This window comes from Cetorhinus maximus, chromosome 10, assembly GCF_964194155.1.
Source record: "Cetorhinus maximus chromosome 10, sCetMax3.hap1.1, whole genome shotgun sequence".
Taxonomy (NCBI): Eukaryota; Metazoa; Chordata; class Chondrichthyes; order Lamniformes; family Cetorhinidae; genus Cetorhinus; species Cetorhinus maximus.
This window is the reverse complement of record NC_135888.1, coordinates 45,209,763-45,227,840: the sequence shown is the minus strand read 5'-3', so window position 1 is coordinate 45,227,840 and position 18,078 is coordinate 45,209,763. Positions and strand designations below refer to the sequence as shown.

At 42.1% G+C, this 18,078-nt stretch overlaps 1 protein-coding gene across 2 annotated transcripts in view; it reads left to right on the top strand.

Annotated features, from left to right (window-relative positions):
- The window catches only part of fkbp15a (FKBP prolyl isomerase family member 15a), an 85,337-nt gene extending 84,628 nt beyond the window's left edge, over nucleotides 1-709 (top strand). For both annotated transcript variants that reach the window (XM_078550414.1, XM_078550415.1), the window contains exon 29: nucleotides 84-709. In XM_078550414.1, coding sequence (XP_078406540.1) covers nucleotides 84-161 — 78 coding nt within the window. In that variant the 3' untranslated portion in view covers nucleotides 162-709. The remainder of the gene's footprint in view (nucleotides 1-83) is intronic.
- The last annotated feature ends 17,369 nt before the right edge of the window (nucleotides 710-18,078 follow it).

Genomic DNA, 18,078 nt, shown 5'->3' with positions numbered 1-18,078 from the left:
GTCAAAACTCTTTTCTTTTGCCTCAAGATGTTGATTTGTCAGTGTGATGTTTGTCACTCCGCACCTTTCTCTCTCTCTCACAGAGTATGAAGGGCCGCCCACCACCAGCTCCACTCTTTGGAGATGAGGACGAGGAAGATGACTTTGACTGGCTTGGATGAGGCCGCCTCTATTGACATTGAGGACATGGAGCTGGTTCTGGAAGTAGCCAGTTCAGACCCTGCGGTTGTCTGAGAGAAACAGTGCTTATTCTGCAATGTATAGCCCTGTGGAACTTCACATTCCGAAATCCTCTTAGTGGTTGTAACCTGATGGTCTTAGCCGTTTTGGTGTGAGGCTGTGTCCCCATTCAGCACAGAAGGAAACTGTGGATGAAAGTGCACTGACTCTGAACTGTATTGGTATTGTTCCTGAGCAGTATATGGCTCTGTTGCAAACAGATTTTCTTTTTATTTCCTGCTGACTTTCAATACATTTTTACTGTTTATACAGCCAGGGCTAATGATGGTTGATGGGGAGCCCAACTCTGCTGACTGCTTAATAACTCCTATTGTCTGCTACAGTTTGATTATGAATCTCTTTCATTCAGTTTTTGTCGTGTTGAATTGGTTGCGATTGATGCTCATGCATGGAAGGGGACGTTCTCCTTGTTCTGTGTATCGGGTACAAGCACGGGTTTGGTCCAAAATAAAGTATCTCTGTGCCTTAACCTCCAATCGCTTGGTGCATGACACTTGCATTTCCAACATAGTTCTTTGATGCAGCTTGTGTGGTGGGATTTGTGGACAGTCAAGTCTATGCCCTAACTAGAAATGCTTCTCTAAACCTCTCTGCTATCCTACCTATTTCTCCTCCTTTTAGATGCCCCTTTAAACCTACTTATTTGGGTTGTCTGCTCTAACCTGCCTTATGTGGCTTGATGTTGAATTTTGTTTGATAACTTTGTGAAGCATCTTGGGAAGTTTTATTACATTAATGATATTTCAATACAGGTTGTTGTTGATGCTGGTTTCATTCCTCTACTGTGCTAAATTCCACTCTTCCTGTTAATAGAGTCACCATCTGTTTAAAATATACTGGTTCATAACTCCATTAAAAGAGCATAGCAATGGATTCAAGTTAAGCAGGAACCTTTGAACACCTTTGTGCAGTGGGGCTAGCTGGTTTGCCTAAACTTCTTTGTTTTGGACCTTTTTTAAATTCATTCACGGGATGTGGGTGTCGCTGGCTAAGCCAGCATTTATTGCCCATCCCATAATTGCCCTTGAGAAGGTGGTGGTAAGCTGTGTTTTGAACTGCTGCAGTCCATGTGGTGTAGGTACACCCACAGTGCTGTTAGGGAGGGAGTTCCAGGATTTTGACCCAGCGACAGGGAAGGAATGGCAATATATTTCAAAGTCAGGATGGTGAGTGACTTGGAGGGGAACTTGCAGGAGTTGGTGTTCTGATGCATCTGCTGTCCTTGTCCTTCTAGGTGGTAGAGGTCACGGTTTTGGAAGGTGGTGTCGGAGGAACTTTGTTGAGTTGCTGTAACGCATCTTGTAAATGGTACAACTGCCAATACAAGTGTGGTGGAGTGTGTGAATGTTGAAGGTGGTGGATGGGGTGCCAATCGAGTGGGCTGTTTTGTCCTGGAGGATGATGAGCTATGTGAGTGTTGTTGGAGTTTCACTCGTCCAGGCAAGTGGAGAGTATTCCATCACATTCCTGACTTGTCTCTTGTAGATGATGGACAGGCTTTGGGGAGTCAGGAGGTCCCAGCCTCTGACCTGCTCTTGTAGCCACAGTATACATACCAGTTCAGTTTCTGGTCAATGGTAACCCCCAGTATAATGTTAGTGGGGAATTCAGTGATGGTAATGCCATTGAATGTCAAGGGAAGATGCTTGGATTGTCTCTCATTGGGGATGGTTATTGCCTGTGTTATGATATGGCAGACGGTATTTGTCAGGCTGACCAAATCCACAAGGGAAGCTTGGCCACACTATCACAGCCGTTTTTCAATTTGTATTCATTATGAGGTTTGTGCATTGAATTCAGAAGTAATGAGTCCACTAACACCTTAGAAATTATAAAAATTAAATTAAAACATTTATTAGCAAAAGAAAAGTGTTAAAACACATGTAGAAGATTACAGTTACACCATTACTTAATATTAGAACAAATTCCTAATTAACCTGACTCCCAATTACACACCCCATTTAAGGCAACAGTCCAAAATAGATTTTAAATTTAGATAGGCAATCCAGCAAGGTTACCACAGGCAGCACTCGACAGTGGAATTCCAAAGGCTTTTAACAAAACTTTGGCTACTGCAACAGCAGAATTCTGCGAAGTGACAAGAGGCTGTTTCCCAAGTCTGTTCCATGTGGTGTTTCTTTTAGATTTTACAAGGCCACCTCTGATACAGCCTTCCATCCTTCTTTAAATATATTTCTTCCTCTTTTTAACCTGTAGCCCCCATTCTTCCTATATATATATATATATATATATATAATATAAAAAATTTAGTTTTCCCATAATATCTTTCATGTTGTCAATATGGCCTTTTCCTTTTGGGAAAAATAAATGTAAAAACCTTTCCCTATTTATCCTGTCAGTTGTAAAACTTTATCATGTTTCTTTGAAAACCAAACACCTCTCCACTTAACTTAAAATGCAAATTTCATTCACACCCTATCTGCTGACACTTTTACCCCAGCTCATTCATTAGCATTTCAAATACCCTTTTTACACCTAACTCTATTGATAATTTCAACCTTGCAGTCTATCCGACTCTAATTCAATTAAGTCAGCCCCCCACACAACTCCACACACAAAAGCCTACCTTACGATATCCCACAATACTATTCTGAAAAATGTGATAGTTTCGGGACACCTGGCACTTGTGTGGCATGAGTATTACCTATTCAGGCCTGAATGTTGTCCAGATCTTGCTGCATGTGGGCACGAACTGCTTCAGTATCCGAGGAGTCGCGAATGGTGCTGAAAGTTGCACAATCATTGGTGAACACTGCCACTTCTGACCTTATGGTGGAGGGAAGGTCATTGATGAAGCAGCTGAAGATGGATGGGCCTAGGACACTATCCTGAGGAACTTCTGCAGTGATGTCCTGGAACTGAGATGATTGACCTCCAAAAACCACAACCATTTTCCCTTGTGTTAGAGTTTACCTCTTATTCTCATTGACTCCAGTTTTGCTAGGACTCCTTGATAGCATGTTACTATCCCATCGTGACCAGTAACTTTAAATAAGGGATTTGAATTCCTAGTGATCAACTTATAGGAATTGCACAACAAGATTTCAAATTTTAAAACTTTTACTATAACAAACAAAAGCAACAATGACTGAACATTACCTAATAGGCAACTAAGACACTAAACTATAGAAAAGATGATCCTTATTTGTGCCTTAACACAACTGATAACCCCATGCCGCATATGGAAACAGTCCTCAATTGCTCCCAGCTTCCATGGGTTCATGTTTCTACATTTCACTGAGTCATCATGTCCCGTGACGATTGATGGCCCTCTCCCTCAATTTTCTGAAAATTCTTGAACTGATTTTTAGCAATAAGGCCCACTCTAGTGAATTTTTTTTTCTCCTGTCCTCACCAGGATACATCTTCCAGAATTTTCAGATTGCCACGGGATGTGCCTCTTCAACCAGAGACCATCCTCCCTCCCATGTTCTCCCTGGTAGCTTGCAGAGGACCAGCAGCCTTTTCCCCTTTTGCTAGCCGCTGAAGCCTTGTTCACCGGGAGATACCCTCAGACCTCTTTCTGTCGAAAAAATATCTGACTCGGACAGTGTGCACACAGTCAGCCCAGCTGCTGCTGCCTTTGTTTTCAGATGTAAATATTTAGCACCTTGCATTAGCAAGTCTCATCCTGGGTCCCTGGTCTCCATGGTAACTAAACCACGCAGGCTTATTTTCAGGCAAAACTCATAAATCACATGACTTTCTTCACTTCTCCACTTTAGCTTGGAGACGGTTTAAAATATAACAATCTTTTAAAACTTCACATTCATAACAATACTCACTGCTGAAGAGAAATGATGTTTATCCTGCATTTTACTCTGCATTCTTTATTTCTCTCATCTTTATCCTAACCCTCTCTATCTTTAATAAAGATTCCTTCCATTCTTGTCATTGAGTCATTACAGCACAGGAAGAGGCCATTTGGCTCATCAAGCCTGTGCCACCTCCCTTTAGAGTAATCCAGTCAGTTCCGTTCCCTTGCTCTATCCCTGTAGCGCTGTAAGTTTATTTCCCTCAAGTACCCATCCTAGTTTCCTATTGAAATCATTGATTGTCTCTGCTTCCACCACCCTTGGTAGACAGTGTTCTGGGTCATCACCACTCGCTGCGTATAAAAGTTCTTCCTCACAGCCCTTCCCATATCTCTTGCCCAAAACTTTAACTCGTTGTCCCCTAGCTTTGTACCATCAGCTAATGGGAACACTTTTTTTGTCTACTTCACTTGACCCTGTAATAAACTTGTACAACTCTCCGATCTCCCTCAACATCCTTTGCTGCAAGGAGAATAACCCCCAGCTTCTCCAACTTAATCTTGCAGCTAAAATTCCTCATCCCTGGAACTATTCTGGTAAATAATTTCTGCAGTCTCTCAAGAATCCTCTCATCCTTCCTGAAGTGTGACCAGAGTTGTACGTGATCCTCTAGCTGTGGTCTAACCAGAGCTATATAAAGGTCCAGCCTACTTTCCCTGCTTTTGGATTCAATAATCTCTATTTATGAAGCCCAAGATCCCATATGTTTTGTTAACTATCAATATATCCTGCCACCTTCAAAAACCTAGGCATAAGAAATCCCCAGGTCCCTCCGTCCCTACACGCTCTTTATATCTCTCTGTCTGTCTCTTTTACCAAAATGCATTGCCTCACACATCTGTATTAAATTCTATCTGCCACTTGTCTGTCCAATCTGTTAGCCTATCCTTTGTCTTTTGTCCTATTGCAGTCAATTGGTATCACCCTCACTGTCTGACACACCTCCAAGTTTGACATCATCAGAAATTTAAAAAATTTTACCCTATTCCATTATCCAAGTTATTTGTATATTGTAAAACAATCAGTGGTTCTCACATTGACCCTTAGGGGGACACTGTCTACCATCCTCTAGTCTGAAAAACAACCAGTCACCACGACTTTCTGCTTTCTGTCCTTACTGATTTGACATTGGCCCTCCTATTCCATGAGCCTCAAGTTTGTTAATCAGCCTTTTCTGTAGTACTTTGTCAAGCAGTTTCTCAAAATCCATACAGACAATATTCATTGCATTCCCGTCAACAACCTTCTCTGTTACTTCATCAAAAAATTGAATTAAATTAGTCAAACACGATCTACCTTTTGCAAATCTGTGTTGGTTCTCCTTAATTAACTCAAACATCTCCAAATACCTATTAATTTTTTCCTTGCTAGTTTCTAAAACTACCTGTCACTGATGTTAAGTTGAGCACCTGTAGTTACTAGGAATGTCCTAACACCCTTTCTTGAATGAGGGTGTCCCATTTGTCACTTCCCAATACTCTACCTCCCCCATATTTAGGGAAAGTAGAAAGATTATGGAAAGCCCTTCTGCTATCTCCACTCCCACTTCCCTTAGTAACCTGGGATACAAGCCTTCCGGACCAGGTGACTGATCCACTCAAAGCATTGCCAGCCTTTCCAGACACCATGGCTCTCAATTTTTACACCATCCATTACCTCTACCATCTCCACTTCTAGCAAATTTTTTGTCAGCATCCTCTTCCTTAATGCACACTTTGTAGCAGGGTTTACTACATATTCTACCCTTGTCCTTCGCCTCTACGTATATATCACTTTCTTTGTCCCTAATTTGCCCCACCCCACCTTTTACTATTTACATGCCGGCAGAAGATTTTTGGGTTTTATATATATATATATAATATTAATTGCCATCCCATTCTCTTATTCTCTTTGCCAGTTTTATTTTCCTCTTCACTTCCCATTTCAACTTATTGTATATAGCCTGGTTCTCACTTGAAGAATTTACTTTGAAACAAAAAAAGGGTGTATGATGCATGTCATGAAATTCTCGGTCTCCTTTGTCATCTAAGGAGTCCTGGCTTTGGTTTCCTGACCTTTCCCTCTGTTTAGAATGCACCTGGTGTACAGCTGAAATATCTCTTCCTTAAAGATCACCCATTGTTCAGTTACAGTTTCTCCTGTCAATCTTTGGTTATAACTTACCCTGCCTAGATCCCCTCTCATACCATTGACGTTAGCCCACGTCCACTTTAGAAGTTTTAATTTAGATTGTTCCTTATTATTCTCCATTACTGATCTAAATCTTACGATACAATGATCACTTTTACCCATGTGGTCTCCCACAGCCACTTGTTTATAGAATGCTCCAAGTAGCATGAGCATATCCTGTTGCTTCTTGAATCTAACCAGATGAATTCTATCCTTGTGCCTTCGAGGACATCCTCTCTTTCCAGCACTACATTGCCTTCCCTTAACAGTACTATCACTCCGCTTCCCATTTCTCCTCCCCTTTATTTTCTGAATCTATCCTTTTTGTACCCTTGAATATCAAGCGCCCTGTCCTTACGTTTTTTAAGTCATATTTCTGTTATTGCCACTGCATTATATTCCCACATGTTGTTTTGTAGCTGACTAACCTTATTCACCACACTGTGTTCCTTGTAATTCTTCTTAGTCTGCTCCTATCTAATATAGTACTACTTCCTTCTCTCGTACATACAAACGTACGATTTAGGAGCAGGAGTAGACCAGTACTAAGTACTAGGATTAGTACTATCCAGCACTCTCATTCTTGTATGGACCTGATTCTTTTCTACTTTTTATGTTAGTGCCCATTCCTCTGCCAATTTAGTTTAAATGCTCCCCAACCACAATAGTGAACCTTCCTGTGAGGACATTGGTCCCAATCTTGTTGAGGTGCAACCTGCCCTATAACTGGTCCCAATGCCCAAGAATCTGAAGCCTCAAGCTTTCTTCCTTTTTCTTACTCTCACTCACGTGACACAGGGAGTAATCCATAGGTTCTTTCTTTTGGAGTTTTATATTTCATCTTCCTCCCTAGTTCCTGAAAGTCTCACCGTAGGACCCAATGCCCCCTCTATGTTGTTGGTCTTGTCTTGGTCTGTCCCATACACTGAGTCTGAAGGCAGTCAATCTACTTAAGAGTCCAGTTCAGAAATAAGAGCCATTGTGCTGATTTTGTTGCATGCACTCAATAAGACTCGACAACATTTGGAAACTAAATATTGGAAGAATTAGGTCAACAGTCTGCAATCCTGTTGCGCTTCCTCCTGTTCTGTGCTTGTTTCATAGATGCAAGAACACTGGCTAGGTAATAATGTAGCACATAGGTAGGATAGTTTATATAGTAGTCTCTTGAAAAGTGAGCTGTAACACCTACTGTATAATGGTCCAATATGAGAGTTTAGAGCTTGTTATTGGCAATTAGTGAGATCAATGAAATGAGCAATTAAACCCACTGAACAGTATCCTCAGGCCAGGCCAGTCTTATTGCACTGGTACCATTTTATTCCTCTTTCTCATGGCTTCAGATTACTTGGCTTTTGCAGTTTCTGACTGTTGCCCTTTGTTTAAGGGAAGCTGTTAGTCTACTTAGCAAGCCAGGTCAATTATAAACTCCTTACCTGTTGAAGTGAGAGGTTGAAATGCTTTTCCAGTTTCTGGGGTGATGTATCATATGGAGCAAGAAACCAGTATGCTTCAGACTTCACACACATACAATTACCAACCTTCTGCAAGTGTCTTCATGCAGAATCATTATGAATTAGTGACACTTGTGAAGCTTTAAGTCTTGTCAATTACATACAGTGCACCTTTCAAATGGTCCAATTCTCAACCATTGCTTGAATTATTTTTCATCTAGAAGGAGTTAGGGCATGTACCCTGCTTCCACCCCCCCCTTCAGAGTGCAGGAGCCAGGCATCCTCCAGGTTTGCCCTTTTTATTTATTTTTTCATGTGTCACGGGTGTGACTGGCAAGGCCAGCACTTGTTGTCCATCCCTAATTGTCCTTGCTCAGCCATTTCAGAGGACAGTTAGGAGTCAACTACATTACTGTGGATCTGGAGTCACATGTAGGCCAGACCAGGGTAGCTGATTTCCCTCTGTCCTGAATCCTGAGCTGTGTAGGCCAATTACCAAACCCATGCACTGCTCTGGCTGAAATTGTCTTAACTCTGCATAGGCTAGAAATCAAACCTGGAACTATATTTTTGGCCTGTTTGGCTTGGCTATGCACCGGGTAAACTTGCTGAGCCAGTGGGCCTTCCCTTGACCACGGGATAGGATCATACAGCACAGAGTGGGGTCGTTCAACCCATTGTGCCCATGCCAGCTCTTTGAAGGAACTACCCAACTAGACCTAGTCCCCTGTCTTTTCCCCATAGCCCTACAATTTTTTCACCTTCAAGTATTTATCCAATTTTCTTTTTAAAGTTATTATTGAATTTACTTCCACCACCCTTTCAGGCAGTGCATTCCAGATCATAATTCACTGAGTTATAAAAAGGAGAAAATATATCTCTGGTTCTGTCCCCTCTGGTTCTGACTTTTCTGCCAAACAGTTTTGTTTGTTTGCTCATGGGGTGTGGATATCAGTGGCAAGGCCAGCATTTATTGCCCATCCCTAATTGTTCTTGAAGTTGATGGTGGGCCACCTTCTTAAACTGCTGCAGTCCACCTGGGTACACCCATGGTGCTGTTAGGGAGGGAGTTCCAGGATTTTGACCCAGGGACAGTGAAGGAACGGCGATATAGTTCCAAGTCAGAATGTGGGGCTTGGAGGGGAGCTTGCAGGTGAGGGTGTTCCCGTGTGTCTTCTGCCCTTGTTCTTCTAGGTGATATTTGTTGTGGTTTTGGAAAGTGCAGCCTAAAGTGCAGCATTGTTGCAGTGTATTTTGTAGATGGTACACAGTGCTCCCGCTGTGTGCTGGTGCCCATCAAGTAGACTGCTTTGTCCTGGATCGTTTTGAGCTCAAGTGTTAATGGAGCTGCATTCATCCAGGCAAGTTGGGAGTATCCCATCAAACTCCAGACCTGTGCCTTGTAGATGGTGGACAGGCTTTGGGGAGTCAGGAGGCAAGTTACTTGCCACAAGATTCCTACCCTCTGACCTGCTAACGTAGCCACAGTATTTATATGGCCGGTCCAATTCAGTTTCTGGTCAGTGGTAACCGCCCCCCAGCTTGGCAGGTAGGGGAATTCAGTGATGGTAATGCCATTGAATATCCAGGGCAGATGATTTAGATTCTCTTCTTGGAGATGGTTTTTACTTGGCACTTACATGGTGCGAATGTTACTTGCCAAATACCAGCCCAAACCTGAATGTTAGCCAGGCCTTTCTATATGCAGGCACAAACTGCTTCCATATCTGAGGAATTGTGAATGTAAAAGTTTCTCATTTATTCTATCAAAACCCATCATGATTTCGAACACTTCTATCAAATCTCTTAACCTTCTCTGCTCTAAGGAGAAGAAACCCAACTTGTATAGTCTTTCCATGTAGATAAAGTCCCTCATCCCTAGTACCATTATATACATCTCTGCACCCTTTTTAAGACCTTGACATCATCCTTGAAGTGTGGTCCACAACACTCCAGCTGAGGCCTAAGCAGTGTTTTATAAAAATTTAGCATAGCTTCTTTGCTTCTGTAGTCTGTCTCTCATAGATCCTGTTTGTTTTTTTAAAAAACAGCCTTCTCAGTTTGTCCTGCCTCCTTGAAAGACATGTTCATACACCCCAGATCTTTCTTGTTCCTCCACCCTTTGACAATTGTACCATTTACTTTATATTGCCATTCCTCCGTTTCTGCCATCTATCATCATTCTACCATCACTTCTACTAAAGATATCATTTCACACTTATGTAGCAACAAGTAAGAAAACAAAATGTCTAGTAGTGTCCAAAAAAAAACATACCAGAATGTAAGATCACAGTGACAAATTAAAAAGTCACACGGGTAGACAAATTCTGTTACCTGGGAAATATGTTAAAGTCGGATGGAAAGTGCGACCAAGAAATAAGATGAAGGAATGGGATGGTCAAAGATGCTTTTCCTAAAAGTGGAAATTATGATCAGTTCAAAATTAGCCATGAAACTAAAGCTGAGAATCCTGGAATGTTGCATCACACTAATTATGACATACGAAAGCAAATGTTGGATGATCCGTGAAGCAATGCAGAGAAGAACTGGGACTGCAGAGTTGTGGTTTGTGAGGCGAATGATGAAGATATCTTGGGCAAGTCACACTACCAATGAAGAGGTGCTAGTAAAATCTGAGACCAAAAGAACTCTGCTGAGCAAGATCAGGAAGAGACAGTGGGAATTCCTCAGGCACGTAATAAGAAATCATGATTTAGAAAGTCTGATGCCGATGGGAAAGATCAATGGTGAAAGAGATCAAGGTAGACAAAGAACAATCTTTCTAAAGAGCCTCGCAAACTGGATCAACGAAGATGATCCACACCTCTAGAGCAAGACTGACATGGAGATCCATGGTTGCCACTGCACTCTTAGGGCATAGTACCTGAAGAGAGAGAGAGAGAGAGATAACAGAACATGTAACAAAAAGAGCAGTAAACCTAATATGACTCCTAGGAGATTACCACAGATTGCCTCCCATTTGAAATACAAATGTTCACTTCTACGCTCTGCTTTTTGCCTGTTAGGCAATATTATAACCGCACAGCCACTGTTCTATTAGTGCTATTGGCTTCAATTTTGCTAACAAGCCTGTTTTGTGGTACTCTATTGTTATGATCCTAGACTAGATTCCCCAAGCTTTTGGTAATATCCGATTAGGGACCAATAATGTGCTGTTTTAAAGTAGACAAGGTTCGAGATTCAAGACTTACTAAGAGAATAAAGCCACAAGACCCACAGGCTTTGAGCAAACAAAAATACAGTTTACAAAGTCAGAAAGATAAAACAATTTACAGTATCTCTTACACTCTAAACATTCAGGTTAATATAGGGTACATGTGAATTAACAGGTAAACTGTGGTTGAACAAACCACACTACACAATTAATGGCAGATGTGACCAAGACAAGAGTCTATAGATTGCTCAACAATCCACCCAGATGTCAGTAAGCATTGAGTTAACCAATCTCACTGAAACTTTGTGAAAGAGACAAAGGATTCCAGTCTTCACCTTTGAAGATCTAACCCGGGAATTCTCTCTAAAAGTCTCTCCAACTCTGATGACCTCAATGAGCGCACCCCCCCCCCGCCCTCCACCCCTGCCCCCAGGGTTTCAATCTTGCCTCCTGAGACTCCATTCCCCTGGATTCCTGAATCTGCACTCAAACACCAACTCACAAGCACAACTTCAGCTCTGTGGCTGCGCCAAGCAAAGCACTACTGCTCCAAAAGGGTACCTTTGCCCTAGTGGTCCGCAGCACGGAGTCACCAATCTTCTGCCTCCTTGGATCTTCAGGGCTTTTCATGAGTCCTCTTCAATTGCCAGGGTTTCTCCTGAGCCCTCTTCACTTAGCCTGCAGCCATTTACTGGCTTTTGAACTTAACTGGGATCTCTTCCCTTTCCTGTCCCCTGTCTGGGACTCTTCTTTTGGGACCAACCCCTGTCCGCTTCAATGGTGCTCCCCTCCCAGTCACATGACCTGGGTTTTCATACCAATTTTCTTCATGCACAAGACACGCTGGGCCCATAGAACTTAAATATGTATATGTGCGCATGTGCGAAAACTGACGTCTGTCGGGATTTAGAGTTTCCAACTCAGATGAGAAGTGTGACTTTCATAACACTATTGGTCACTTGTTGAAAACCCATAGACACAAAAATACTTTAATCGACCTTCTCCATTACTTCATCAAAGAACTGTTAGTCAAACACAATTTACCTTTAACCAATCAGTGCTGGCTCTAATTTAATAACTCATATTTCCAAGTGACAATTTTTTGTCCTGGTTTATTGTTGCTTTCCACCACTATTATTAGGCTGACTGATCTGTAGTTTCCAGCTTTTCTCTCTCCATCTTTTTGAACAGGGATATAACATTTGCAATCTTCCAGTATTTAACACCTCTCCCATATCTGGTGATAATTGAAAGGAAGTGGCCAGAGTGTCTGCTATTTCCACTTTTACTTCCTTCCGTAACCTTGGATGTATCCCATTTGGACAAGGTGAATTTTCTACTTTGAACATTTCCAACTGAAAGTACCTCCTGTTTATCTATTTTCACCCTATCCAATTTCTCCACTGCTCCCTCCTTTGTGATGTCGACAGCATTCTTTTCTTCAGTGAAGATAGATGCAACATTCATTACCTCAGCTATGCCCTCTGCTTATATAAGATGATCTTTTTGGTCCCAAATTGTCCTCGTCCTTCATTTGTCTACCCTTTTGTTACTTATATGTTTATAAATTTCTTGAGTGTCTCTTTTATGTTGTCTGATTTTTCTCATACAATCTATGCCTCTGATCTCTGTACTCTTGTATTCCTTTTGGTTCTCTCTTGTATTATGAGTCTGACATTAATCAAAAGCCTCCATTTTTCGTCATTCGGGAAGCTGTAGCTTTAATGCCCATCCTTTTGCCAGTGTGGGACTCTGTCTATTCTTTGCCTAAACTGTCTTCTCTGTGAAGGCCTTCCATTGCTTATTTACTGTTTCACCTGCCAATCTTTGATTCCAATCCACCTGCCCCATATCCCTGCAATTGGCCCTCCTCTAGTTGAGTATTTTCATGTTTGATTGTTCTTTGTCGTTTTCCATACCTACTCTAAACCTTAAAATTAATATGGAGAATCTGCCTAGAGGCATACAGGAAAGAAGTAAAGAAAATACTGCCTTATGACAAATGCATACTTTTGATCAATCTGCAATGTGTGTTCTGGGCATGCAATCGAGCAGCCATTTATGAAAGGGCAGTCTGCAGTACCATCTGTTGCTCACAAGAGGGTGGCATGTGCAGCTCAGCAACTTACACAATGTAGCCTTACATACGGGAGGTGAGAAGTAAAACCGTGGCTGCATATAGTCACTATTATTCTGTCCATAAAATTAGTAATTCCCTTGTTGATCACTGCTGTAAGTGACTGGGATTGATTTTTATGTATGATTTGTTTGATGACACACATGCCCCTAATTCATTGGCTAACACAGTGGCATCATTTGAGACTCTAGAATGATACAACACAAGGATGTTTGGCCCACGTGCCAGTGCTGATTCTTTGAAACAATAATCCAATTAGTCCCATTTCCCTGCTCTTTTCCCATAAGACCTCAAGACGTAGGCAGAAGTAGGCTGGTCAGCCCATTGAGTCTGCTCCACCATTCAGTGAGATCATGGCTGATCTGATAATCCTCAAGTCCACTTTCCTGCCTTTTCCCCATAACCCATGATTCCCTTACTGATTAAAAAATCTGAATATACTTAATAACCCAGCCTCTACAGCCCCCCTGCGGTAAAGCATTCCACAGATTAACTACCCTCAGAGAAGAAATTCCTCATCTCTGTTCTCTTACTCTAAGATTATGCCCTCTGGTCCTAGACTCTCCCACAAAGGGAAACAACCTCTCAGCATTTACCCTATCAAGCCCTCTAAGAATCGTATATGTTTCAATAAGGTCACCTCCCATTCTTCTAAACTCCAATGAGTACAGGCTCATCCTCTCATAAGAAAATCCATTTTAATCTTAAACCAAAGGAAACAATTTCTGACCTCTATCCTCCCCCTCTGTACCAGAGTAGAAAGCACATTACAGCACTTTGGGATAAAACATAAATCCATATTTTCCCTTTTCAAGTGTGTAATTTCACTTAGAAAATTGAGTCAGCTTCTAGCACAGGTACTACTTCCAGATCAGTGCTGTTTTTTTTAAAAAAAGCTTCCTCAGCTTGCTTCTGGTTCTGTTGCTAATTATCTTAAATCTGTGTCCTCTGGTTACTGACCCTTCTGCCACTGGCTACAGTTTCTCCTTATTTACTCTATCAAAACCTTTTCCATGATTTTAAACAGCTCTGTTAAATCTCCGCTTCACCTTTTCTTGAAGGGGAACAATTCCAGCTTCTCCAGTCTCTTCACATCACTGAAGTCTCTCATCTCTGGTACCATTCTGGTGAATTGCCTTTCTAACCTTTTCAAGAGCATGACATCCTTCCACAATTCACCTTAGTCACCCTGTTAGGGAAATGAAAAAAAATAAGCAGCAGGGTTTGCAATTTGTGTATTGAAAAATAGACAACTGTGAGCATCAGAATTGAGTGGCCAAAATTTCCAGAGGTGTCTTAATTTCAGGCAATAACTGATCAGATATAGCAGATCAGTAGAATCCCAATAGATGTTGCAGCTGGGGGCTTCTGTCTGGTAAGGTCCTATCTTTTCAAAGCACTTGAATGCCAGTCAGTGTTGAAGCCTGGTTTCTCATCAGTCTGTTCTAATATCCCTGTGCAGCAGGAATAACATCACCATTTGGATTAGTTTGGTTCAGCACATCCCCCTCAAGGGACTGTTGTTGCTCAGTGCCAGCTCCCAAATATTTCCAGCAATTTTTCTTGTGCCATCTGCTTATGCAGTTTCTTGATGATGCACTAGTTTCAAACTCAAATGAATTTTGCTCGAGCTTAGCAAGATGAGATATAGCTTCACTTTTTACAGCTTCAGATCCCAAAGTGCTGTAAAGCAGCGTGCTTTCTATTCTGGTACGGAGAGGATAGAGGTCAGAAATTGTTCCCTTTGCTTTAAGATTAAAATGAACTGCCTAGTGTTATGATTGTGCATAATCCACCTGTGGATTATGTAATGTGGTGAGCCTGAGCTCTCACCCAGTGTTCTGTCAGAAGCTGCACTGGTTTGGAGTTACATGAATACAGAATGTTGGCTACCCACGAGGTATGGGGCCTTCCTGATGCTTTGAAAACATTCCAGCCCCATTGTTGAGCCTTCTCTAGTCTCTGACTAAACTGGTTGAGTTCGAAATGAACTTTAATTGGGTTATGCTTATCCCATGACTATGTCTGGCCAAAGAGGTTATGAAGGCTCCCACAAAGTGACTTGCTGTGTGTGGTGTGAAAATTCTTTAAGGAACCTGGTCCTGAATGATAAACTGTGGAAAATGAACAAGGTTGATACAACATAAAGCTAGTTTGAACTTTGTTCTTCTGTATCAATTGGATCACCAGTCCAAAAAAAGCATAATTGTGCTACTTGTAATATGAGCCTAGACTAGTTACTGGGCTAGAGCATTACTGTAATCTTGAATCCCTCTTAATATCAGTAAAACCCATATTTATGTAGCTTGGATGAATGGCCTTCTGCACTTGGTTGCTGGGTGCCTCTGTTTCTCTCCCCTATTCATACTGGGACCTGTAGAGGCCCGATGGAGCCTGACTACATTTTACTGAAGGTCGTGGTGCATAAACTATCAATAGTTATACTCACCATTAAGGCAGATGAACTCATAGGGAGATGAGTCACTTGAAACACTTTACTTCTGATGTAAAAACATAACAGGAATTGCCTGTACCACTTTTACAGACTTACACAACCTAATTTCTCTCACTTATCTTCCCCACATGGTTAGTAGCCCATATTAGGGTTGACATTTTGTTTAAACCGCCACACCCTCTTCTGCCGTTAAGGCACTCCTTAAACCCTACCTATTTAATCAAGTCTTTAATACTCTCCTCCAGAACGCAGCAGTTTTTTCAAAATGTAGCTCTGAAGTTCCTTATGATGTCACTGCCCCTTGAAGGGGCAATTATGGCTCAGTTGTAGCTCTCTTGCCACTGAATCATTAGGTTATGGGTGCAAAAGAACCACTCCACAGATTTCAGCAGAAAATATAGGCTGAGACTTCACTGTAGTGCCAAGAAAGTGCTGCACTATCAGAGATGTCATCTTTCAGCTAAGATATTAAATCAAGGTCTGCCCTCTCAGGCACCATTTTGAAGAGTTGGTGGGGGGGCACGTGTGGTGTGTGTACCTTGTATCCTGGCTAATATTAAAGTGCTCAAAAAATCTGGGTATTTATCACATTGTCAGTGGCTACGATTCCTACACCACTTCATTGACTGTAAAGCACCTTGGGATGTCCTGAAGTTCCGAAAGCACTGTGTATATATACAAGTTGTCATTTACAACTATCCTCAAACTAGTTTCAATCTGAACACCAAAAAAAAGTAGTCTGTCAATCTCCATTACATGGGTGACAATCTTCTTGATGCAATGTCTCTGTACCGAAGAGAATAGTTAGTTTAAAAAGAAATCGATCAACCTTACCTAAGCTTGATTCTTCTATGCCCTTTAGTACTTTTACCTGGACTGTTACCATAAGACATAGGAGCAGAAATTAGGCCATTCGGCCCATCGAGTCTGCTCCGCCATTCAACCATGGCTGATAAGTTTCTCAACCCCATTCTCCCGCCTTCTCCCCGTAATCTTTGATCCCCTTACCAATCAAGAACCTATCTATCTCGGTCTTAAATACACTCAATGACCTGGCCTCCACAGCCTTCTGTGGCAATGAATTCCATAGATTCACCACTCTCTGGCTAAAGAAGTTTCTCCTTATCTCTGTTCTAAAAGGTCTTCCCTTTACTCTGAGGCTGTGCCCTCGGGTCCTAGTCTATCCTACTAATGGAAATATCTTCCCCATGTCCACTCTATCCAGGCCTTTCAGTATTCTGTAAGTTTCGATCAAATCCCCCCTCATCCTTCTAAACTCCATCGAGTATAGACCCAGAGTCCTCAAACGTTCCTCATATGTTAAGCCTTTCATTCCAGGGATCGTTCTCGTGAACCTCCTCTGGACCCTCTCCAGGGCCAGCACATCTTTCCTGAGATACGGGGCTCACAATATTCTAAATGTGGTCTGACCAGAGCCTTATAAAACCTCAGCAGCACATCCCTGCTTTTATATTCTAGTCCTCTTGAAATAAATGCCAACAATACATTTGCCTTCCTAACTACCAACTCAACCTGCAAGTTAACCTTAAGAGAATCCTGGACTAGGACTCCCAAGTCCCTTTGCACTCCAGATTTCTGAATTCTCTCCCCATTTAGAAAATAGTCTCTGCCTCTATTCTTCCTACCAAAGTGCATGACCTCACACTTCCCCACGTTGTAATCCATCTGCTGCCACTTTGCTCATTCTCCTAACCTGTCCAAATCCTTCTGCAGCCTCCCCGCCTCCTCAATACTACCTGTCCCTCCACCTATCTTTGTATCATCTGCAAACTTAGCCAGAATGCCCTCAGTTCCTTCATCTAGATCATTAATGTATAAAGTGAAAAGTTGTGGTCCCAACAATGACCCCTGTGGAACTCCACTAGTCACCGGCCGCCATCCTGAGAAGGACCCCTTTATCCCCACTCTCTGCCTCCTGCCAGACAGCCAATGTTCTATCCATGCTAGTATCTTGCCTCTAACACCATGGGCTCTTATCTTACTGAGCAGCCTCCTGTGCGGCACCTTGTCAAAGGCCTTCTGGAAGTCCAAGTAGATAACATCCATTGGCTCTCCTTTGTCAAACCTACTTGTTACCTCCTCAAAGAATTCTAACAGATTTGTCAGGCATGACCTCCCCTTGATGAAACCATGCTGACTTTGCCCTATTTTACCATGCACTTCCAAGTATTCTGAAATCTCATCTTTAAAAATGGACTCTAAAATCTTACCAACGACCGAGGTCAGGCTAATCGGCCTGTAATTTCCTGTCTTTTGCCTCACTCCCTTCTTAAACAGGGGGATTACATTAGCGATTTTCCAGTCCTCTGGGACCCTCCCTGACTCCAGTGATTCCTGAAAGATCACCACTAACGCCTCTGCTATCTCTTCAGCTATCTCCTTCAGAACTCTGGGGTGTAATCCATCTGGTCCAGGTGATTTATCCACCTTCAGACCTTTCAGTTTTCCTAGCACCTTCTCCTTGGTAATGGCCACCATACTCACCTCTGCACTCCCCCCGACTCTCTTGAACTTTGGGGATGTTACCGATGGAACTCAAAGTAAACCCAGAGCAATCAGCAATATTCTTAAGAGGCTAGGTGTAGATCAAA